This window comes from Calliphora vicina, chromosome 3, assembly GCF_958450345.1.
Source record: "Calliphora vicina chromosome 3, idCalVici1.1, whole genome shotgun sequence".
In the NCBI taxonomy this organism is placed as follows: Eukaryota; Metazoa; Arthropoda; class Insecta; order Diptera; family Calliphoridae; genus Calliphora; species Calliphora vicina.
This window is the reverse complement of record NC_088782.1, coordinates 27,917,750-27,943,833: the sequence shown is the minus strand read 5'-3', so window position 1 is coordinate 27,943,833 and position 26,084 is coordinate 27,917,750. Positions and strand designations below refer to the sequence as shown.

General features: G+C 30.2%; 1 protein-coding gene across 3 annotated transcripts; it reads right to left on the bottom strand.

Moving 5' to 3' along the window:
• Window positions 1-2,980: 2,980 nt before the first annotated feature.
• BtbVII (BTB-protein-VII) lies at window positions 2,981-26,081 on the bottom strand. 3 transcript variants are annotated; one of them, XM_065506372.1, is made up of 7 exons: window positions 25,975-26,081; window positions 23,995-24,485; window positions 19,822-20,518; window positions 19,507-19,760; window positions 19,321-19,429; window positions 5,483-6,603; window positions 2,981-4,667 (listed from the first exon to the last, which is right to left on the bottom strand). In XM_065506372.1, exons 2-7 carry the CDS (start codon window positions 24,163-24,165, stop codon window positions 4,260-4,262), a joined length of 2,760 nt encoding a protein of 919 aa, XP_065362444.1. In that variant the 5' UTR covers window positions 24,166-24,485; window positions 25,975-26,081; the 3' UTR covers window positions 2,981-4,259. The 3 variants fall into 3 exon arrangements, with proteins under 3 accessions (XP_065362444.1, XP_065362443.1, XP_065362446.1); XM_065506371.1 differs by having other exon boundaries at window positions 23,995-25,002; window positions 25,975-26,072; XM_065506374.1 differs by lacking the exons at window positions 2,981-4,667; window positions 5,483-6,603; window positions 25,975-26,081 and adding an exon at window positions 12,940-16,237 and having other exon boundaries at window positions 23,995-25,244.
• Window positions 26,082-26,084: the final 3 nt, after the last annotated feature.

The following is a 26,084-nucleotide window of genomic DNA, read 5'->3' as shown; positions in this document are numbered from 1 at the left end:
CATATTTCAACAAAAATTGAAAATTACACTCTGATTTTTTTTAATAGTGTAAAAGTGTAAAAAAAATTTGCATTTTTTAAAATGAACCTAAGATTTTTTTGTGTAAAAGTGTAAAAAAATCAGAAATGAATACCCTAAGTCCTTTTTCATACTAGGCAATTTAGTTGTGCAAGTCTGTTATTCGTTTCAAAAACATGAATGAAAAAACAATCCAACTTGCCGTGTACAAGCAAGTCTGTACTCAAATTTGAAAAAAACTTAACCTTAACCCGACAAAAACAAAACAAAAAAAATGTACAAAATCGTGCGTAAATCTGCTTTATATTGTTGTTACAGTTGGATTTATAAAGTTTTTTTAATCTGAGATTTATTGGATTCTGTGAAATTGAAATATATTTAATACATATTAATTTAATATCAATACAATATTTTTTTGTGTTCCTTTGTTTCAAAATTGATATCATTTTAATTCCATTCATGTTCCGTTTGTTTTGTTTTTAGTTCGTTAAACTATTACAATTTTGTACAATGTTTCCGTTTCTCCTTTGAATGTTCCATTAATCATTTACAATTTTTACAACAACAATTCAACACTTAGTAAATCTAGTACCATTGCGCTCTTTTAGGCGTAATATTCTCAGTTTTACTTTATTTACCTTCGGTGCCGGCAGCGTTTGTGAAAAAATCAGAAAGTTTTATAAAAAGTTAATTATTTATGTTATATTGTGATCAGTGCTATTTAAAATAAATGGTTTAGAAAAGTATAAAGCTTTATTAAATAAGTTAATCAATAAGTTTTTAAATTTAAATAAAGCGAAAGAAAAAAAATGTAAATAAAAGCAATCAAAGTTTTTGTTAAAGTGTAAAAAAAATTTTCGTTAAGTCATTGAAAAAAGAAAAAAAAAGAAGATAGCTTGCAATAAATTGAAGAAGCATTTAAGGTAAAAGCAATCATAAGTTATTGAGTTATTAGTGATTTAAGGTCAAAGCAATCATATTATAAAGTTATTAGTGAAAAAGTCAAATTTATAATTATTGAATTGCGTGCGATATTACAAAGCCAAGTTTACAAGTTGCAGTTTTCAAGGTGAGTCTATATGTATTCCCAAGCTGATTATTATACCCATCTGTTCATGTCATTCATCTAAGGAGTATTTTCTTAACTAGCCTTGAGACTTTATCCCAACACATACCAATTGTAGAATGTAAGACTTTTCCTTATTCGACATAACCTCAAATAAAAAGTGTAGTACTTTTGGCCGGGCAGTTCTGAGAGTATAACATTAATGTGGGAAAAATGGTGGCGTAACCTGTTACAATCATTGTATGTATCAGTGCCGGCCAGGATGTATGACATTTCTGATGTTAATTTTTCTATAGAGATTTTCAATAATCTGTTTTTTTAAGTTTATAATATTACTTCACTGTGTTTTAGCAAAATAATATGAAAACTATACCTACTAAATTTTATTGCCAAAATCCTGGATCTATTATTATTATTCTTGCAAAGTTCTCTAAAACAAAGTCTGGATTTTACAAAACCTTCCGAAAATGAGAATATGTATTCACAAAAACAGATAATCGTAGCCGTTGTGAAAAATATAACCATTCGTCTATAAACAATAATCATTTCAGCAAACATTGCTCAGTCATATATTTCGTAATGGTCCGTTAGAGACCATTACGGAAGTGACCCCATTCGGAGTGTTTTCACGGCCCTTCCCAAAAATATAATTCGTCAAACACTGCTAGGGATACTTAATAAACTAAAGACCTTATTCATAAACTATTTTTAAATTTATCAAAGGTTTATAAATCAAATTTTGTATGGAAATTTTGTTTTATAAATCTTTGATAATTTAAAAACTGTTTATGAATATGGGGGTAAGAATTTTGATTACTACTTTACTACTTTTTGTAAAATTAAATGTTGTTATACCATTTAATACAATAGATATGAATATCTAATAAAGACTTTTTTTATATTTTTAAGATCATGAAAATCTTTATAATCATTATTACACAACCGAATCTATTATTCAGCCCAATCTCCAATAAACCGAAACTTTAAATGTTAATCAAAGGATAGATTTTAGGATTTTCATTATCTTAAAAAAAATCAAATAACTTGTGGTGTTTACTAATTTTTGAGACTGTGTGTATATAACGCCATAAATTGGACCGACAATGTTCGCTTCAAACGAAACAATTCCGTTCGGTACAGGTTCTCTGTGATGGTCTCGCCAGATTTCAGCAGCTTATAACAGACCATTACTTTAGCGACAAGGATATTTGGCTTTGCTGTCGATTCTGCTGATTGGCCTAGCTTCACATACGATCTCTTACGCTTCGGATTATCCTAACGGATCCGTTTTTCATCGCAAGTTATGATTCAGTGCTGCAATTAATTTCTTTAATAGAGTTTAAATTAAAAAAAAAAAACTTCCCACATATAACGCTTTGTTGGCACAAAATTCTATATTTTCGAGGCAAAAAAACTTTGTTGTTTACACTATAATGTTCAATAACTAAGTGAGAATAAATTATAGATATGTACCCTTCAAAATGACATCTAAGTTATTAACAACAAAAACCACGTTCAAAAGATACGCCATCTATTGTAAATCCTGCAGTTTTAAGTCATACACACAATAATTTTTAATATTTAACTTAAATTATACTTTTAAGTTATTGAAACTTCCCACATATAACGCTTTGTTGGCACAAAATTCTATATTTTCGAGGCAAAAAAACTTTGTTGTTTACACTATAATGTTCAATAACTAAGTGAGAATAAATTATAGATATGTACCCTTCAAAATGACATCTAAGTTATTAACAACAAAAACCACGTTCAAAAGATACGCCATCTATTGTAAATCCTGCAGTTTTAAGTCATACACACAATCATTTTTAATATTTAACTTAAATTATACTTTGGTGAAGGGTGTGTAAGATTCGGACTTAATTAAAAAAATCATTTTTATTTTCATTTCTTTATTAAATAATTTAATTCTTTTTTATAATATTTAAATTATCCATTTAGACAGGTTGAAAAATTCTCTATTAAAATAAATATTTTAAATTTTCATAATGATGTAATGGATGTTGAAAACACCCTTCGAATTTACTTTATAAAACAAAATTTTGTAAATAAGTTTAAGAAATAATAAAAAGATTTTTAATAATATTTATGTGTTACATAAAGCTTAAGAAAATGTTTAATCAACAAATGATCAAGTAGAAATGTTTGTGATCTGCTGTTATCGAAATGTCCTTCTTAAAGAACAAAATATCAGTTAAAACAGCTGTCGTTAAGTTGGTATCAAGATGTAAGATTTGATAACTAATTTAAATTTACTTTGTAACACATTATTTTTAGATTAAAAAAAAATATATATATAATTTTCAATTATTACAGTATAGTTTTTTAGTTTCTCTTAAAATTACAACATACAACTATGTACATAGTTTAAAAAAATAGTTTTGAGGGATGTTTTTCATCTCCAAAATTTGTTTGTTTTACAATCATTTGATTTAGTGTTTAATTTTAAAATATATTTTGTTAAAAATGTTTTGGTTAAGTATATTTTTCTTTAATTTTCTTTTACTAAAATAAAATACGTAAATTTTACGATTTTTTTTTTAATGTCTTCTATCTAAGAAAAAGACATTACAACAAATTATTATATATATTTTTTTTGTATGTTTATCATAACAACAACAATTAATCAATGGCAAAATGGTTTTCAAAAGGCAGCATTTTCGGGAGTTGTAAAATCTATTTAAAATACATAAAATTTTGTTTGTTTGTGTTTGAATTTAAATGCATTCTCTTTAAGAAAACCTTTAGCCTTACAAATACAAAATGTGTAAACCCTTGTGTTCGAAAAATTCATCGATCAGGGGTTTACTAATAAACAATTTTTTTGTGTTAAGACCTTTAATCATACGCACACTTTTAAAAACCAAAGTGAAATTGAATTTCCAATATTATTTCTAAAAGCATGGTGATAAAGGCTTAATTTATAAATATATTTATTTTAAAAGAGTTGTAATATAAACTTTCGAATAAAAGTTTTTTTAAACTCTTTTACAAAACAAAATTCAACCTAACCAAGTCTAAGTAAAATCAGACATGGTAGATTATGATTTCTTTTTTTTTTAACAAATAACAATTACAAATTTACATGCATACTGCAAATTTTAAATAAGTATGCAACAAAATAGTTTTTTTTTCTGGATTTAACTGAATTTCCTTAAAAAGTTTCCGTTTTTGTATAATGTCGGTTGCTAGAAGATGTGGTATTACTTGTTTGGGCATTCGTTCGAGTTTCCTGTTGCTGATTATTGTTATTACTGCTGGTATTGGCTGAGGAGCTTGATGAGGAATTAGTTACTCTTGACGATGTATTAGTGGTGCTTGTGTTGGATGCTGAGGCGGCTTCAATTTCATTATTTAAACGTTCGTGATATTCTTGGAAACAGGGCACTATGCATAAATTCGTTTGACATTCGGGACAGTGGTATTTGGTTTTGCGTCGCAGAATTCTACCATGACCGTCGATGGTGTTCCAACAGAAATTACATCCCAAAGCGGGCCCAGGTCGTATGACGGGACAATGACTAGAACGTGGATTTTCCAATGTAATTATCTCCCGATTGGTCTATAAAAAAAAGTATAAATGTTGAGTTTTATTAGCGAATAGGAATGAATTTGTAACAAATTTGGTAAAAAGTTATCTTAAGATAAATATTAACTAATATTTTGTAGAAAAAAATTGTTGGTGTAAATATCAATCTAAATTGTACCAAATCGGATATATTGATGTATCTATAATGTATGAAAGTTATTTGGGGGTTTCGGAAAGTTGATTTCAACAGACAGAAGGAAATTATATATATTATATATATATATATTTTTATACTCTTCACCTTCGTGAGAAGGGTATATATAAGTTTGTAATTCCGTTTGTAATTTCCAGAATATAATATATAGATAGCGGAGCCGATTAAGCCATGTCCGTCTGTCTGTCTGTTGAAATCAACTTTCCGAAGCCCCCAAATAACTTACATACACGAGAAAATCGATGCTCAAATGGCTGAGATATAAGGAAAAACCAGGACAACCTCGATTTTTGACCTATATCTGGATTACTAAGTCATTAATATAGGCAATATGGATATCTAATGATATATATTTCAAAGACCTTTGCAACGACGTATATATATAAGTTGGATCTACAATGGGTCCAAATCGGAAAAAATCTTTTTTAAACCGAATTTTTTTTCGCTAAATATTAAAAAAAAAAGATTTTAAAATTTTAAAAAAATTTAAAAAAAATATTTTTTTTTACAAAAAATTAAAAAACAACTTTGGAAAATAAAATAAATTTTGTTTACCTAAAAATATTTAAAATTTTTATTTTGAAGTATAATTTGGTGAATATAGCTCTCTTACTTGTTTTAATAATATATTTACCTGTGGAGATGATACTGATCTCTGTAGTTCCTCGTTTCTAACGCGCAATGTTGGTAAATGTTCAAACGATCCACTGCCACCACTATTTGCAGATGTACCCCCACCACGTTCCGTTAACATAACAGCCGAAACTGATTTCGAATTGCGAAATTTGTTCGCGTTCACTGCAGACGATGTTGATGACGAGGCGCCGCTCGTTGAGTGGGTAGTCTGAGCTGTTGTGGACGCATTATCCTCTGATGCACTGCGTTCGGTCAATTGTACGGTAGGAACTCTAGGTATGGGCGGTGAACAAGCCACTGAGGCCGAATTAGATCTTTCATTAGCCATATAGGTTGTGGTGAATTGTGGCAAACTTAACGATTTCGTAGGACTTGCGGATGATGTACTTGTACTAGCATTGTTATTATTGCTGGATGATGGGGGTGCCTGCAATGGTTGTGTGTTCGTTTGGGGTACTATGTATTGCGAAGAGCCGGCTGGTGGTGGTGATGCCGTCTCGTATATAGATTCGGGTAGTGATATGTGATGTGAATGTTGTAGGGGTGCACTAGATGCCAGATAAGTACCACTTGTACCCGTCAAAGGATGTGAATATTGTCGATGCAAGGGAGCAAAAGGATTTGTAAGATTACCACTGCCGCCCGCTAGATGGGCTGAATGTTGACTCGGCAATAGAGGATCTGAGTGCTGTTTGACCAAAAATGGTGTCGTCTGAGGTACACTGAGGAGGTGGGGTGAATTTGGTGATAGACTTGGTGCCGGTTCCGAAGAATGACGTTCTATGCGCGGTGGTACGGTTAACAAGTGATGATGACCGTGATGGTGGTGATGATGATGCGTTGCCATATGATGCAAACCATGGACGGTGGATGAATAGAGCGTTTGTGATGTACTAAATGGTTCAAAATCTAAGCTACCAGTGGTTGGTTCGGGTGATATTTGATTATTGGAAAGACTATCGCTGTCTCGTTTAACACGCGGTTGTCTTGTAAGTACACGATTGCGTTTAGTTCCCATTTGAGCCGGTTGTTGGGTTTGATGTTCCAAATGTTGTTGTTGTTGTTGTTGGGGAGATTGTGCCATACTTAAGCCGCAACTGATAGAGGCTTTTGTATCTTCTATTTGGAGAAAAATTTAAAATATTTATTTAAAAAGTTATTTGTGTTAGGAATATAAAGTTATTGATGAATGTATGAGTATGATTAAACTAGTATTTACAAAGTTATTGGCAAAAAAAAAACAAATATTTTGGATCGAAAGTGATTTTCTGATTGGTTGAAAAGGTATTTGCGATGCCAATTATTGACGTAGTCGAGATATATGTACTAGGTAAAACTAGTAAAAGAGCTATGTTTGGCTGTGCCGAATCTTATATGCACGGAAGACAATGATCTCCCAGGGCAGAACAAGAATTGGATGTATTACTCCATGAAGATTGTTGTCAAACTCAACAAGAGCTTGCAAAATCATTGGGAGCCATTCAAGCATTTTCAAAACGTTTGCGATCAGCAGGATTCATCCAAAAGCAGGGAAATGGCACCGAACCATTACTTGCGATGAAAAATGGATCCATTAAAATAACCTGAAGCGTAAAAGATCGTATGTGAAAGACAAATAATGCACCAAATATGAGCTGCTGAAATCTGTCCAGAATCACAGGGAACCTGTACCGAACCCAACTGATTCGTTTGAAGCTAGCATTAACCAAACAACTCCCAGAATATGTGGACAGACATGAAACCGTAATATTCCGTCATGACAACGCTCGAGCACATGTTGCAATACCTGTTAAAAAGTATTTAGAATGAAGTGGGTAGGAAGTTTTGCCTCACCCACTTTATAGTCCAGATCGATGCAGAACGCTCTCTCTCTGATATGCTTTCCTTTGGAACAGATTCTTACTTGTCCTCAATCGATGAACAGTTCTTTTGGATCGGAATTCATTTGTTGCCAGAAAGATGGGAAAAGGTCATCTTGGCTAACAATGGCCAATACTTTCAATAAATTTATATTGTAGAAATGTTTCAAAATAAAAGCTTAAATTTATAAAATCACGAATTTTTAATTACATTATATTAGAGATGCTAATCGGGACTGATTTTTGAAAATCCCCGGGTCGGGATTTCGGGATTTCGCTGCTGCCGAAAAACATCTTTCATATTGAAAAAACCGTTTGCAAATACTTATAACAAATCTGCAAGTATTTTTCTCATATTCCTTCAGAAATAAAGTGATCTATTTCTTTTGCAAGTTGCAAATTAACATTATAACTTGGTTTCGTTGTTATTTGGGTTTTTTACATTTATTAATAATATCTGTTAGCCTTTGAGCAATCGAAATATTTTCATTTTGTTCGAGCTCCTCATCTGAGATAAAATCAAATTCGTTTGAAGAGGATTTTAATTGAGTTTTGTTAGATAACTTACAAAAAAAGGTGAAGAATGGATTTTCCAGAGCCCCACTCTAGGAAAACCAAAAATACCGCTTTCCTTCTTTAACTATGTTGCAGCAGCAGTTGAGCTTAACAACTTTGCTGAACATCACTTTGAGATATTCGGGCATGCAGAATGCCAAAATGCATAAAAAAGGCACACAAAAATGACAATTTCCTCTATTATGAAAAACGGGATTTGAAAAATCCCGAATATCCCGGGATTTAAAATTAAAAAAACCAGGGCTTCGGGGTTTAAGAAAACCCGAAAACCCCGGGATTTTCGGGAACGGGATTCCCCGTTTGGCATCTCTACATTATATGTAATCAAGGACTTTAAAAATATATTAAAATCTTTGAATTTCGGCTAAACACCAAAAACTTGCGTTTGCAATAGAGTGTCCAAAAAACCGGCATATTAAAAAACCGGTTTAACCGAAAAAGTGTGTTTTGGAAAAAAACGGTTTCGATTATTGTCTTTTAAAAAAAACCGGTTAAGCGGTTTTGGTTTTTGTCCTCAAAAAAAAAAAACGGTTAACCGGTTTATATTAAATTTTTATTTAATGGAAATTTAGCATTTTTGAATTCTATATGCAATTATTTTATATCTTTTACGAAATATTGTCAAATGCTACAATTTTCTATAAAATAAATATGTTTGATTGAGCTTTTGAAAATATATTTCATTAAAACCTGTTAACCGTCATACAAAAACCGATTTGTCAAAAAACCGAAACCAGTGAAGTTTACAAAGATGAAAAAACCGGTTGACCGGTTTTCGGTTTTGGATACTCTAGTTTACAAACTATCTGTCTGAGTTGATCGACTTTGAGATGTCACAGCGCGGTTCCTGACGGGTCTGTGGGATCTGTATTTTAAGCTTTATGTAATATGTCTTGTCAATCGTATCAGCCAGTTAAAAATTACAGATTTATTTCCAAAATATTTGGAACTTATACTCCACAATACTGCGGGACACTTAGAAGACATGGTGACACCATGGGTAACATGGTAACTTTAACAAGTGAGCGATACAGAATTATGATCAATGAGTTTTAAACTGAGAACTGAGGGACAGTACAACTGGAAATTTACGTTTCCGGACCCCGCCTAATTTCTATTCGAAAGAGTTTAAGTTAAAAATGCAAGTTTTATCATTAATTTGCTTTTCGTTTTAATAGATATATATTTTTTGTTATTATTAATTATACCACATTGAAAATTAAAGACTACTGTTTTTAAACATATTTTAAAAGTTGGTATTATTTGTTTTTGTATTTATTTATATATATATAAATTTAGTATATATATATGTATTTATATGTATGTATATATGTATGTATATGTCTTAGTTATTTTTTTACCAGTTGTATTTAAATTAGGAAACATGTTGATTACTATTGAAATAAATGTCTTATTATTTTTTTTTTGGTTTCATATGCTGCTGCTCAATGTATAAAGTTTTAGTTTGCATACAATTTATAACAATTTCATTTTAGTATTTATTATTTTGTTTATGGCTTTGAATATTTTATATTTTTTTTTTTTTATTTTGAGAGTTTAAAACATCTACTTATATATTTCTTTAAGTGTTTATTTTTTTTTGTAATTTCCAATCAAAATTATAACATCACAAGCTACTCTTATTAATTAACATTTAGTTGTATTTGTTGTGGATTTATTTATTTACTTTATCTTTTAAATAAATATGTATTTAAGTATATATTTTAAGGATATATACTACACATTATTAGAAAAGTATTTATGTATAATAGTTTTACCACGATATGATATGATTTATCATAAAATATCGCTTTGCTTATTTAATACATTTTTTTTGTTGTTTTATTTTAATATATAAATAAAAAAAATTACATTATTCGTAAAAATTGTAAAATCGTTATAATTACAATAATAAAACATGTATAAAAGATTTGTTATTTTTTTAAATTTTTAAATTTTATTTATTTTTTCTGTTTATTCTCAATTATTATTATTTTTTTTTTGAGTTTTTAATATTTTTTTTTTGTAATGAATATGACGTAAGTTATTTATAACACAGATTTGTTTAAATATTAACATTATATTTTCATGTATGTATTTTGTTGCGTTGCCTGTTTAGACGATGTGAAATTAAATAGATTTTTTAAACCAAGAAATAATAGTATATAACAATAGATTACATACATATCGTCACCTAAAATCCAAACAACTACTATTTTAAAAGTGTTAGGCAAAAACCATTTGCAAAATTAAAACTACATACTATATCTGATTGAACATTATTTCTCCTATTTAATGAATGAGAATGACAAACGCAATTCCGAATTAAATTTAGTTTAGGTTTTCCTAATACAATATTTTTTTAGAGTCATTTGGACATTTCCTTTTTTTAATTTCGATTTTAATTGTTGGAACTTATGAATAGGATATCGGATTTTATTTAAAAATTTAAAAAGTCTATTTAAAGTTATAGCCGATTTTTAATAAAATGTAAAACGTGAATAAATTCGCGAGTTTTTCGAAATTTTAAAGAATAAAAATGGGAATGTCTAAAGGACCCCAAAAAGCATGTTTTAAAAATATTGGTATCTACATAAAATTCAACAGAAATAACTTTGATAACGAAATAAATCACATGACTTAATTTGATGACAATCGGACCACACAATTGGCCATAGTTATCATGTAGAAAGAAATCACGAGACCTAATTTCATGACTATTGTTTATAGCGCCCATATAAGGCCCTCTTTCGAATCAATTTTTTGAAATTTGATAATAAAAATGATTTGCAGTATAGGGCATTTTATGGTAGGGCTTTACTCATTAATTACTCCCTTAATTGTTTTTTAATTTTGAATTAATTATGATTTATGTGAAATAATTCAACATAATTAATTCGAAACTCTGGCATTAGAGCGGAAACTAGAAAAGAACTCAAACAAAATAAAAATTCTCAAAAAATCACCCAAACGAGTGTTGTTTTTATACCCTTCACCTTCGTGAGAATTTCCACAATATAATTTTCCGACCCTATAAAGTATACATACAGTGAGCCGCAAAAGTGAGTATACACCAAAAATTATTGGATATTTTTTAAGATAATGAAAATTCTAAAATTTATCCATGATTAAAATTTTAAAGTTTCGGTTTGATAGAGATTGGCTTGAATAATATCTTTGGTTGTGAAAAATATAGATTTAAGTCGGACTATAATGATTTTCATGATCTTAAAAAATCAAAAAATTCGCTGCTGTTTACTCACTTTTGAGGCTCACTGTATATATTCTGGATCCTTATAGATAGCGGAGTCGATTAAGCCATGTCCGTCTGTTGAAATCAACTTTCTGAAGCCCCCAAATAACTTACATACACGATTCATACATCAATATCTCCGGAATTCTTCCGGTTCGGTTGATATTTAAAATCGAGAAAATCGGTCCACAAATGGCTGAGATATAAAAAACCACGACAACCTCGATTTTTTACCTATATCTGGATTAATAAGTCATTAATATAGACAATATGGATATCTAATGATAGACCTTTGGAACGACGTATATAAGACCATAGCAAGTTGGACCAACAATGGGTCAAAATCGGAAAAAATATTTTTAACCCGAATTTTTTTTTCACCAAAAGTTTTTTTTTTTTAAATATTAAAACAAAATTGAAAAAACAAATTTTTTTTACAAAAAATAAATTTTGTTCACCTAAAAATATTTAAAAATTTTATTTTGAAGTATAATTTGGTGAAGGGTATATAAGATTCGGCACAGCCGAATATATCTCTCTTACTTGTTTTTGTTTAAAAGCGTATTTTGTATTGGCATATTGACTAAACGCAAACATTCATCAAATGTAACTAGATTGCATTATTATATAAATTCTCGAAAAAAAATGGAGATTCCACATTTTGTTTCTATACCATTCATTTGATAAATATGAACGTACCTTAAAAGAGCTATATTCCGCTGTGCCGAATCTTATATACCCTTCACCCAAGTATACTAAGATAAATAAATATTAAAAACAATTTCTGCTGAAAAAAAAAATGTTTGCAGAAAAATAGGTAAAAATAATCGATGTAGTTTTCTTTATATCTCATCCATGTATTGGCTCGATTTGAAATAGCAACCGAACCAATCAAGTTTGAAAGTTTGGGGCCTTCGGAAAATTGAGCAAATAAAAAATGTGGAATTTACAAACGGTATCCCTTATTACACATGGTGAAGGGTATGCAAATGCGGGTTGAAAAATATATTTTAAATGCCTTTTATTTGTTAATGAAGTTTTTGGCATATATCTTTGCAATTTGTGGGCCGATTTTCCATAGCAACCGAACCAGAACCTGATATGTTGCTGTACCAATTATTTTTATAAGTTATTTGGGGATTTCTTAAAGTTGGTTTCCACAGTCAGAAGGACTTCGCTATATGAAATTACAAATATAATGACAATTATTTTTGGGTATGCAATGAAATCATGAACCGCCCGTAAGAAACTAAAGACTTTATTAATTATTTTTCGGTATTCGGAGGGATTCTGCACGAATACTTTCCGAAACCGAATTTTGGCACTAATCCGAAACAGAATATTGAAATATTTTTTTTTTTTTGGGAAAATCTGTTTTTGGTGAAAACTTTTATTTTTTGTCAAAAATTTAAATTTAAAAAAAAAAATTTATTAAAATTATTTTTTTTGGAGAATTAAATTTGTTTCCGCAAAAAATTTGAATTTTTGTTAAAAATCAATGAAAAATCTTTTATGAATAGAAATGCATATCTGCTTTTGTTAAATTATCAAATTTTGGTGTAAAGCTGGTTAAAAGTCAATTGGTTTCCGATAGTTTGAGACATATTTTCTAGCAGATGTGTATTTAGAATTTGATTTTTCTCAAATTTTCAATAGCTAAGTTATCTTTTTCTAGCAAAGTCCAAATTACATATTATTAAATTGTTTAATGGATGATAAAACGAAATTAAATGAAAATTGTACAAAACGATAATAAACACTATTAGGTATTATTAAAACATGTTTTATTTATATCTTTCACTTATAATTTACAATTCTTATTTTCCTTATAAACAAAAAAAAAAATATAGTTTAAAACTAAAATTTAAAATCAAAATGATAAAAATAAAAATATTAATGACGTGTTGGTTGTTACAAATGTAAAAAAAGCTTCAAATATCTTTTTTTTTTAAAGTTGAGTTAAATAAAAAATATATATATAAACTTCTTTAAATGGCCGTATCTTTTAAATGTTTTTTTAAAACTAGATTAGTATACACAATTATACGATTAGCATTATGAAATATGTAATAAGAAAATTATCCAAAAGTTAAAAAATTAGAAAATAAATTTAAATTAATTTAATTAAACTTCGAACTCAAATAGCTGTTTTTTTAGGTTTTTAAATAAATGAAATTAAAACAAACAATTTCCCAGTTGATTTTCAGTGAGAAAATATATAAACCAAAAGTAGTTTTTTTTTTAGATATACATGGGTTTTGATTTTAAAAAAATGTTGGGGGGTTTATATTAATTTCTTGGTTTAAAAAAGGTATTTTAATGTTAAAACTTATGTTCCAAAGGAAGATAATATTATGTTTGTGTAGTTTATTTGCAACAAATGCGTAGTTTGGGGGGTTGTTTTTAATAAAAAATATTGTATTATGTTTCAATTAAAAAGTCCCTGTATTTAAAGAGAAAATTAAAAATGTTTTACTTGAATAAGAGAATCGAAAGTTGGAAAGTTCTTTATTGCTTAAATTTTAAACCCTTAAATCAGTTTATTCTCTACATTTTCACTTGGTCTTGTAACAGCTGTATTCAAAATGATAAATTGTGTGCGATTGGCTGGCTAACTTTCACTTATGGAAATTTACACAAAAAAATTAGCCAGCCATTCGTTAGTTCGCACACAGATTTACATATTGTATACTGTTGCAATTGATTAAGCATATTCTATAGAAACATGTTCGAAGCATTTACTTTGCTAGATTAAGCTCCATTTACACGATAGTCGACTTTCATCTACCGTTAAGGTTGAAATTTTCACTTAAGTTACTTTAAAAATTGAATAGTAATTTGTACAATTGGGAGCATCCATCCCAAAGCGGACAAAAAACAGCATTTTTTGTCATCTCTGATTTTAACAAAATTTACTCAGTTATTATGTATTGCAAAATATGACGTCCAAAAATATGACGTCTTCAAAAATAACTCTTGAACCATACAATTTTCGATATTATATTTTTGGCTAAAGGCTGTCGAGTCAAAAAGTCTATGATTTGATAAACTCTTGCAATACATAACAACTGTGGTAAATTTCTTTAAAATCTGAAATTAAAAATCAGACAGCTGCTGTCCGTTTTGGGATGGGTCATTCCAATTGTAACTCTGCCAAAGTTAATATTTAACATGCATAAGTTCAATTAGAAGTAAATGCTCCTAAGTAACAAACATATACTATATACATTCCTCCAAATTTCGCCATCTCATTCATATTTTCCTTATAAAAAAAAGAATAAGCTAGTATGCTAGACAAATAGAAGCATACTTTTAGTTCATTTCTTATACTTTTCATATACATATAGTTATGAAAACTTAAGAAATATGTTGCTCAATTATAATACAATAATATATTGAAATAAAAAGTTTCCAAAGAAATTCCATTATAAAAAGTGGGAGGAGGAGGAGGATGATTTCTCTCAAGTAAAACTCTGCTTTAAAGAATATTATACATATTAATCGAAACAATTTTCATAGAAAATCTACGACGGTGGTAAAGCTGTTAGTTTGGCCATATATGTAGTGGTGGTATTATCCGTTGGATGTACTATTATCGGTGTGGCTGTGGCATAGTTTTGTACATATATTGTAGTAGCCTGAGGTTGGGGTGCAGCAACAAGATTATGGGTTGCGGCAGTTGGCGTTTGAGTATCACACGATAGAGTTGTTTGTTGGAGCAGTGCTGTGGCAGCCGCTGCAGCACTGCTCGTAACAATTGATGATGATGTGTTTGCTGTATGGGATGGCTGGGTTGGTGAGGGTTGTATTAGCGGTGGCGGATGTTGATGCACATGATGAGGATGATGTTGCTGTTGTTGTTGGTGTGGTTGTGGCTGATGACTGTGACTGGGATTATGATGATGATGTTGCAAATGCATGGGTATAATGGTTGTTGTTGGTATAGTTTCTGTAGCCACCACCGTCGCAGAATGTGCAGAAGATGTAGACATTGAATTCTATATCGAGTTAAAATTAATACTCTGTAGATTCATTGCCGTTGCCGGATTTACATTGATGGTGCCCGCACCGGCTCCACTGCCAGCTCCGGCATCAATGTAACGTTGACGCGACATTGAATGCAGACTGGCTGGGAAGTCCATATGGCGGGTATCCAAGAAACTCATTACACCCATTGTGGGATGTGTGGTAGCACCAGCGGCTGTGCCAGCATGATGGGGTGTACACATTAGTGATGGTGTGGGTGTTTCGGAAGTCGGTGGTATTTGCATGTTTAGGGCGGCCGTTTGTGCAGCAGCGACTGCTGCTGCCATATGATCGTAGTTCTCATTGGTATCGTCTGTGGTATTGCCGGGTGGTGTGGGGGAGGGTGAGAGATTCGGTTCTTGTTTGACCACACGTGATTTTATACTCGGCCTGGACACAGGATAACCGCGCTTCTTGTACTCTAGCCATAAAGTGCGGTTATTAACGCCATACAGTCGTGCTGCTTTACAGAAACCTATACCTCCCGAACGCACTGCCTCCAGGGCCCGTATAAAATTTTCATCACCTTGTGGATTAACCGAACGCTTACGTTTTATGATGGCATTGTTGGCTGAGTTGCCGCCGGCCATGTTGTTACCACCTACAGAGCCCGGGGTATTTCCCACCGGTGATTGGGTGGGCGTTGGTCCTTGGCTGTATACTGATTGCACCATATTGCCGTCGTTGGGCGAGGGCGGTGACAGGTTTTGAGCCGCCGCAACAGCAGCGGCTGCTGCATTCGTATAGCCACTGACCGTTATGATTTGTGGCGAATAAGCAGCGTTTTGTTGATGCTGATATTGTTGTAGTTGCTGCAAGTGTTGTTGTTGCTGCTGCTGTTGCTGTTGTTGATGCTGTTGACTAGCAACGGCTTCTTGCTGTTGACGGTGCTGCTGATGTTGTTGCTGTTGATCACTACTCGAACTGTTGTTATTGTTGGTATTTGTATTTTGATTGTTGTTATTGCCAATTAAATTGGTGGGACAGGATGACAGCGAAAAGCGTGAATAATTTGGTTCAACAACCGTCCATTGTAAACCTGGGAAGGGGAGAGAGAGAGAGAGAAGAGAGTTGGTGAGAGAGTTTTATTTCATCATCAACAAAAAACAAAGAGAGCCATTTCATTTCAATTTAGCAAATTTTTTTTTTCTATATTTATTTATGTATTTTATAATATAAGTTCAAACTACTTTATTTAATTAAAATAAATTGAAAAGTAAATAATTAATTTGCATTTTTTTGAGAAAGAGAGAGATTTGAAAATGTTTAAATGTTTGTTCTTTGAAAATTATAGTTAATTTTTTTTGTAAAGAAAATTTTAAGGAAAAAAACTTAAATTTATTTTAATTTTTTTTTTATTATATAAAAGTAAATTCTTTTTAAACTATCTAAGACTCTGTGCTATAAAAAGCTCTCTCCTGTTCCCAAGTTTAGTGTTTCTTTTCTTGCAATTTGGTGGTTGAAACATTTTTTAATTCACGTTTTCATTGCATTTTAGAAATTTATTTAAGACATTTTTCTTATAGTATACATAAAAAAACAATTAATTACATTAAATAATAACAAAATATATATCAGTCGTTTGTTGTGCGGCACATTTTTCAATTAACATAAAAACAATAAAGAAGTTTATGAGTAAAACAAAAAGTTAAAATGAACTAAATCAAACAAATATAAAATAAAACTTAAGAGAAAAATGTTAAACAACTAAAATAGCTTTAGTTAATTTGTACATTCATTGATTTTTTTTTTAAACAGGCGAGACACATTTAATAGCTACAGAGTTATGAGGTATAGCTTAATAACTAAGCGTTTTCCAAAAAAAAAATTTTGGAAATATGATAACAAAGTTTTTTCTTTTGTTTCGGAAATGATAAGTATAATTTAATACCGTTTGCAATACGTATTTAGAAATAGTTATTTGCGTTCCTATAAAGTATTATGCTCTAGTTTTCTCCTTTTCTATGCCAGCGGATAATTTAAATATTGTTTATTTCTAAATGTTCGATTCTTAATTCCTAGACAGATCTATGTCTATTTAAAATTCGCGAAATTTTTGAGTTTAGCGGAATATTCGTTTTCCTATTACGTCAAAAGACAGATTTCATATAGTGTTCGGTTCTTGGCAAAATTTTGACGAATAACGAAAACATGAATTTTAAAAAATACATTTTTGTTACATAAACATGTTCTCAAAATCATAACATGGACATGAATGTTGTTGTAAAAAGCTATGATTCATTCAGATAAATATAATTACAGTTCTAGTTACGCTTCAATATTAGATATTAATATATTTACAGGTAGGCTTCTCTCATAATCTTCAATCATTGATATTTTTGCAGTCACAATTAAGTTTCTATCATAGATCTTTCTGCAGTCCCAGTTAGGCGTTGATCACTCTGACGCATAATTAAACTTCAATGGTAGATCATTATACAGTCCCATTTAGATTATTCTGCAGTCCCAATTATACTTCAATCGTAGATATTTATACAGTATAATTTAGGCTTTAATCATTGATCTGTACACAATTCCAGTTAAGATTCAATCATAGACGATTCTACAGTCCCAAATAAGTTTCAATCGCAGATTTTTGCACAGTCCCAGTAAGACATTAATCGTTGAACTTTATACAGTCCCCGTTACGCTTTAATCTTTTATCTTTATACAGTCCCAATTCCACTTCAATCATATGTCATTCTACAGTTCTAATTGTGTTTCAATGGCTGGTAATTTAGACTGTTATCCTAGTTAGACTGATATCGTTGATCAGTATACAGTCCCACTTCAACTTCAATCATTGATAATTCTGCAGTCCAATTAATCTTCAATTGTAAGAATTTATACAGTCCTAGTTAAGCTTAAATCATAGATAATTCTGCACTCAAAGTTAAGCAATCGTAGCTTTCATCGTTGATATTTATAGGCTTCAATCATTGATAATTCTGCATTCCCAGTTAAGCTTCAATCGTAGGAATTTATATACAGTCTCAGTAAAGGACGAATTAAGGTTTCAATAATAGATGTTTATATTGTCTAGGTTACTCTTCATATTTATACTGTCCTATTTAAGCATCAATTGAAAATCTGTATAAAGTACTAGGACGTCAACTGTTCAGAAATTATTGCATTAAATGGCGATCACTTAAGGTCCAGAGTGAACACCAATTGCAATCACAGAAAGTAAGAGACAAGTTAACAGGCATATACGAGCCGGTTGGTGAAGTATCCTTAGCTGCTACCCTGAATGAATTGTTCCTTTTTGTACTTTGAACCGTTAACCTGCCTATCACCAAAGCCCTGGCGAACGGATGATTTGTTCATTTGTTCTAATAGGTCAACTGACCTTTGGTTAGTTTATCCATCTTTCGTTCCAAACCAACGGTAATAATTTCAAAGATTGAGACATGTTTTTACAATCCGTCAGACAAGAACACTCGACAACTGTGGAACTGTTATAACAATAAAAAAAAATGGTGAAGATGTTCACAATTACGCTTAGATATGAATTAGTTTCGAAGGCGGCGGTATAATCGAATTTATTTGGCATCATAAACTAATAGTTTATCTCCTTCGATATCCGCTTTGCATTTTGTTTTGATTTTTTTATATACAATTGCGAACCAAGCCCAGAAGAAACAACTTGCTTTAAAAATATACTTTAGAATTTGTAAAATAAATGGCGAAATTCAAAGAACAATGAATCGTTCGGTTCGTTAAATGGCAGAAACGATAAAGTTCGGATGAAGAAACTGTTTTTTATTTTCGTTCAATAAGATCATGAAGCCAGTTTTTTGGAATTGAATATAAATCATTCCAACAATTAAAATTAATAACACCAATTTCTCATTTTAATAATAAACATTTATGACAATTCGAAATTTAATAAAATTTGCATGATGAATTGAAACCAGATGACTAAAAAACTGTTTCATTATACACTAACAAATGGCAAATATTTCTCGAAATAAGCATTAATTTGCAGTTGAACAAATTAACAGTCAAACTTATTTATATACAAAATATATGTATGTGAATGCATAAATTAATAAATGAGTGAATTAATACATATAATATACAAATGTATATGGAAAATAAAAATATCTTTATAAAACCTACCTGAATGTGCGGATTGTGAATTTGGAGCATCATGTTCAGAGGGCGTTGTGGCACCCGATATATCCAATGGCATAGACTGTGGCACTCCGCTCATATCAACTTCGGGTTTCTATTTAAACAATTAAATATTCATTTAACAATTAATATCAATAGTTATAAATAATTAAAAAAAAATAAAATAATTACAATTTGCATATGTACATGTCCATGGGTATCATCTAAACTATCTGAATCTTGGGGATTTGTTTCCAAATCATTATTAGAGGCTTCTTTAAGTAATTTAGCTGTGTGCAAGGAGTGTGCGGCTAAACCACCGAGAGCACTATTTATAGCTGCACCACCAAATGACATTTGACTCATTTGGGACAAGGTTAGGCCACCTGCTGTGGCTGCATCCAAAGAAGTGTTATGGTCTTCGGAATTAGTACGTTCACCGGATCCTGCAAAAAGTGTATCAAGTTATTTGTGTTTATTATATTTTTTATATTTTAAATTACTTACCATTATTTGAGGATTTTCTTAAACGTTTTCGTCTGGTAGCTGGTGAGGCGCCAGCGCCTAATGGAGACGGTGTACGTCGTAGCTGTTGCTGATGATGTTGTTGTTGCTGCTGCTGTTGTTGTTGCTGTTGTTGTGAGGTTTGTGTTTGACTATTTTGCAGTTGGGTGTGTAACTGTTGCTGCTGCTGTTGTTGTTGATGATGGTGTTGCTGTTGTTGCTGCTGCTGTTGTTGTAACTGTTGATGATGCTGTTGATGTTGTTGTTGCTGTTGTTGTTGCTGCTGTTGAAATTGTGATTCGGTACTACCCCATATTGAATCGCTGACACTGCCACCGCCACTACTACTGCCCAAACCACCACTACTGTTATTACCACCGCCTGCACTGCTGCCGCCTCCACTGTTACCACCACCGCCGCCACCACCTAACTGTCCATTATTGCCACCGCTACCCACCAACTCTGTAGCATCATTTGATGATTTACTATCAGATTTGGTTAAATTGGCAGGATCGGTGGGCATTTCGGCGAGACCTTTTATTTTAAGCATTTCTGCCGTCTTCAGTATGTGCGGCAGTTGCTCTTGCGACACATTCACCTCTCCATAATACATAAAATCGACCATTGTTTTAAGATCATCATATTGCACGTCTTTTAATATAACGATCGGATGTTGACAGGGATTGGTGGTAAAGAGGGTCTGTAAAGGTGGTTAAGAGAAATTGTATTAATACATAAAGCAGATTTAATTGTAATGTTTGTTTCTAATAAATTAATGATTTATTTGAGGTGGCTATTACTACGTTTATACGTAGCCTATTCGCAAATAAAAATTATTTGCAATTAACTAACTCTCTGTTTATATGTCACTTTGGTTACGGAAAATTCTTATTTTTTTAAATGCAAAAATGAAAGAATTAAAAATTCTTGTTTGTCTTACAATTCAATTAATGCAAAAACGCAATGAAATATTTAAAATACGAAAGAAAAACTAAAAACGTTAAAAAATATGGCAATGTTTAAAATCTAATTTGCAAATAGTGTCGTTAATCAGGAATTATTTTCGTGAGTTAGCTATTTGCAAATAAAAAAAAATTCACTGTTTATACGGCAAATTTTTCTAATTACAATATTTTTATTTGCGAATAAGCCTTGCGTATAAACGTAGTATATAATACATTTTTTAGAAGCTTTTTTTCGCTGTCGCAAAACAAAATTAAAATTTATAATTTTACAATAAAAACTAAACAATTAAATTAATTATCCACTATGTGATAAAATTATCTACTATAATAGTGAAATTGTTCATTGTAAAGCATCATTGTAACAGAAATTCTTATACATTTGTTAAAGTTAAGGAAAGTGTATGTCATTGGATTTCGTGTATATCCTTTCAAGTCTGTATAATAAGTACTGATATATTTTAATAACGAATCACCAGATTTGAGGCTATTCTATTAAAAATACATGCACATTGAGTTGTTTCCCTTCTTTTTAACATCTTAAGATTTCGATAATGAATTGGAATTATAAAATGTAAATATATAAAAAACGACCATTAGGAAGCTGCTTGTAATTTATTATTACAAGTGGGGCTTTATTAGTGTATAGAACAACTTTATTGTGATTCAAGAGTCTTGAAAGAGGAGGACATGAAGAAAATATAGGTAGTGTCTTAGAGATAGCAAAAGGAGAAACAAAAAGAAGAATCCAAATCTGCATAAAGGGGATAAATTTGTTACGGAATTGAATTCACTGTAGAATATCCATTTAATATCTATACTATTACCCTGATAAAACCTAGTATGTAACTCAATTCACAGCTAGCAACACTCCCAAGTTCATCTAGAAATCTGTTACCTAGCCATTTAAATCAATGACTCTGCAATCTCGGGCAGTTGCACATGATGTGCTTTACTGTCTCCAACTCCTCTACATCCCCACACTCTACAAAAACCCTGAGTGGTATTATCCCATTTACCTATGAATGCCCCAATTGTGCAGTGACCGGTTACCACTCCTACTAGAATTCTGTTTTGGTCAATTAGTGTTTTGGTTGCCTTTGCATCCAGTTTTGGCCAAAAGGACTTGGACACATGACAATCCGTCCTATTATTTCAGGATTGCTTGGTGGAGTCATGGAATCTTTCAAATATTATCCTGTAATAGTGACAAATCAAAGGTCTTACTCCTCGTTCTCTAGTACCATTATCTAAATCATATCGTATCGAATTTACCCATATGTTTCAGAAACATATGGGTAAATTCACCATTAGTATACAATTTTTCATTTATTTGGAGAGTTTTTTTTAATTATAGTGCATTTCTATTTTTAGTGCATATTTCTGCATAGTTTTGAGTATATTTTTTATTTATAGGCATGCTTTTTTGTGCATGAGAACCTCAACCCTGTTAATGGCTGATATAGATCAAAAATAGATAAAAAGTAGTGGTTTTTGGTTATACCTCAGCCATTTGATAACCCGAATTTAGTTGAAATTAAAAGACAGACATTGCAATATGGACTCCGCTATATAAAGCGATAAAAAAAAATATATATAAGACGATATATTGATTTATCAATCATGTTTGTAAGTTATTTGGGCACTTCGGATGATTTCAACCGACAGACGGATAGGCTATATCGAGGATATAATTAATACAGATTTAATCTGATGGTATTATTATAGTTCAACTGTTTTTGTCAGGTCGAAATATCTATTAGTTTTAATTTTATATTAGTAAACATATTATATTCAAAAAGATACACTGTGGCGCATCCTTTCTGCAACTGGCCTTTGTGTTGAAAGCCAACTCTATAATACAATTTTTATTTTACATTTTTGTAATTATGTATATAATTGTCCAATTAATATTTATAATAATTGAAAATAACTATTATGAAATAGGTATACATATCGCACTCGTTCAACAATACTGTATTAACTCAAAACTTTGAAATGTTCAGTAGAGGCCAAAAACTGTTTGTGATTACATTTTAAGAGAATTTGAAAATCCGAACACATCATATTAAGCAAATTCGATTTGAAAATATATTTACATTTTTTTTTAAATTTTTTGCAATTATTGCAAAATAAATCTATTTTTTGAGTTAATACCATTTTTCTGAAACTTCTCGATATTTTTTTGTATTATTTTATCAACAAAACAGTATCAACTCAAAATACAACCAAATTTAAATAAAACAATTTGATTATTTTTAAATTGAATAAAGGCTCAATTCAAAATAATACTTTTTTTTATGAAAATATACGATGTATTTCTATTTAAATTTTTGTATTAACTCAAAATAATACCTTTTTGTTGATACAAGGTAGTCACTAATTATCACGAAAATGGTCTAAAATGTGATTTTTAAGATGAAAGAGTAATCGGAATACGTTGAATTTTTTACAGTAGATAGATATTGATGTTGTTAGTTGATTTCTTGCAAAAAGTGAATTTTTAAAAATTTTGAGTTAATACAGTATTGTTGAACGAGTGCGATATATTTTGTATCGACAAATATTAATTTTTAATAACGCATTTTGAAATTAAAAAATAAAAATAATGAAAAACTTTTACCCAGAAATCTAGGTCCTTGATTTAATTTTTTTTCTTCAAAATTATGGTATTATATTAAGGAAGACAACTTTATAACGCAATTGCAATTTCGTATAGGCATTTGATAAAACAAATTTAAATAGTTATAGAATTCGTGGATGTTTTTAATACAGAGTTTTTCCAAGTCAATTGTTCAGCTAAATGTGATGCCTTTGGAATTTTAACTATGACAATAAGCTATAGAGTTAAGGAGTAGATAATTTATAGAACCATTGAAAGTTTTTGTGTTATAGATCTGCTAACTACTTATTACACCATTCGTATTAGATAAAGTTTCTGGTCCTTCAGATAAGAATCGCTTTCTGGTCCATTGTGAGTTGAACTGACATGTAAATTAGCTTACAGGTTGTAATAATATATAAAATTTAATGAACCATGTTACACAAAATCTAAACCACCCAAATTTGATCAAAATTAAAGACCCCCACCTTTGGTAACCAAAATATTGAAAGTACATATCAACTTCATAGTTTATATTTCGCAAGACTTATACATGATTAAATGCATTTTAGGTCCAAAAAGAATAATAAAAAATAAATGTAATTAATTTACCTGAAAATATGAACTGCATGCTGATAAAACAATTTTGTGAGCTTGCAATTGCCTGCCTTCAGCAGCCAGTGTAACATCAACCAATGTACCATTGTGTAGTAGAGACGAGCAGACCGAAATGAAATTTGGCTGATGATTATTCCAGCGTAAACAAAATTGTTGCACTGACATTTTGAAAGCGAGAATGTATTACAAGGAACAACAATAATAGGAGTAGTAGTAGTAAGTCAGGAACGTATATAATCGTATAAAAAAAGGCTTCCTTATTTTTAAGAATCTACACTACATCCGAAACGCAATGTGTGTATTAAAAGTAATGATGACGCAACTTTTTTTTGTTAAATAAAAATTCACTCTTTAGGCGCTGCAGAAGCAGCCAATAAAATTTTGGTTTTCCAACACAATTTTTTTTTTGTTCAATTATTTTCTTCAATATTATCTTCTTTTATTTCAGTAGTTATTATCAATTACTTAATTTTCTAAAATATATTCTTTGATAAAGATTAGAAAAAAAAACTTTAGTAGCAAAAAAAAATTATATTTTTTTATTTAAAACAATATAAAACACATACAAAATCAGAATATTTGTGTGTGTGTGTATTTTGACGTATTGTCTGACGTCGGTTTAATTCTGTTTTTCTTTATATATTTTGTGTTCTTCTTTAGTTTTTTTTGTGTTGTTGCTTCCCGTTGTTCACCAATAAAAACCAGCAAAAACAAATGAATAAAAATAATTCATACACTGTCGTAAACCATCGCCAGCCACCATATTCATCGTCTTTTAACACTATCGCTCACACAAACATACAATTCTCATAGCCAGCGCTTTACAGAAAGAGCTGCGGTGTTTGTGTACTTTTTTTTTTGTTATTGTTTTCGTCTAAAAGTTCTTTATTTCCGAGTGTGATAATTTGATTAAATTAAAACTTATAGCAATAATTAATATTATTATCAGATTTGTTTTTAATATGAATTTCGATTAATTTCACTTCGTTAAAGAAAACTTTTCTAAAAAAAGATAAAACCAAAAAAATACCGTAATGAATATTATTTTTTTTTTTGTTTAAAACGATAAGAGCTCAAGAAACACTGATAATTTTCTTTTAGTTTACTCCTTTTTTGTCATTTCATCACGTAAATATTGGAAAGGAATAAACGCCAAAATAGAGAAAAACACGTAGTTGCACAAAAAGGAGTTATTTTTTTACATTAACACTTTCTTTGCGATTTTGCATTTCTATTTCATTTGATCACATTATATTTATTAAATAAAAAATTAATGGAAAAATTTATTAGCACTTAGTTGTTGCTTGCCCATGACGTCATTACCAATTTTGGTTATTTTTGTTGTACTTTTTTATAAAAGCTAAACAAGTATTTTTTCTTATTTAGACTTTGTATTGTAATTTTTTTTTAATTCTTAAATGATTTTTAACTTTTATTATAGGTATTTATTTATTATTTGACAACTTTTGTTTTTTTATAATAAATATTTGCAAAAAACCTTGAACTTTTATGAATGAAAGAAAAGTGTGTTTTTAAAGGAATCTTGTGAATATTAGCAGCAAACTACAGCCGCCAATACATAAATAAACATGGTTGCATTTTTTATATTGCAAAAAAAAAAGCAACACAACGACAAAAAACAACCAAGCAGCTATAAATTTATTATTATTTACATTTATTTTAGTTATTTTTTTAATAAACCATAATAAAACAATTTTAGTTTAAACATTTTAATTAGTTTCTTTAAATTTATTAACACATTTTTATTAAATCAATTTACGGCACAAAAATAAAATAAGAAAAAATCCAAAATGGCGCGTTCTCTTCTATAATTATCTTTTTCTCCGTTTTATCACTTTATTTTCTTTTTGCGTTCCTCCACTTTTTTTTGCAGACAACTCGTTTATTATTTCAAAGTTCTCAACTTTAAATTTACATTTTATTGTAGCATTTTATGAATTTCATATATCTTACAATTGAAATAATATGTTTTCATAACTTTTCTTTAAGAAATTTCATTATTTATGACATTTTTATGTAGAATTTCTTCACATTTTTACCACAAAGAAAATATGTTAGAGCAA

Excerpts from the sequence above, each read along its gene's own strand:
- BtbVII (XM_065506372.1), bottom strand. The coding sequence starts at position 24,165 with ATGTCAGTGCAACAATTTTGTTTACGCTGGAATAATCATCAGCCAAAT. Across the intron at positions 19,761-19,821 it reads AAGAAAATCCTCAAATAATG|GATCCGGTGAACGTACTAAT; the intron begins GTAAGTAATTTA and ends CACTTTTTGCAG. Across the intron at positions 4,668-5,482 it reads GATCAGTATCATCTCCACAG|ACCAATCGGGAGATAATTAC; the intron begins GTAAATATATTA and ends TTTTTTTTATAG.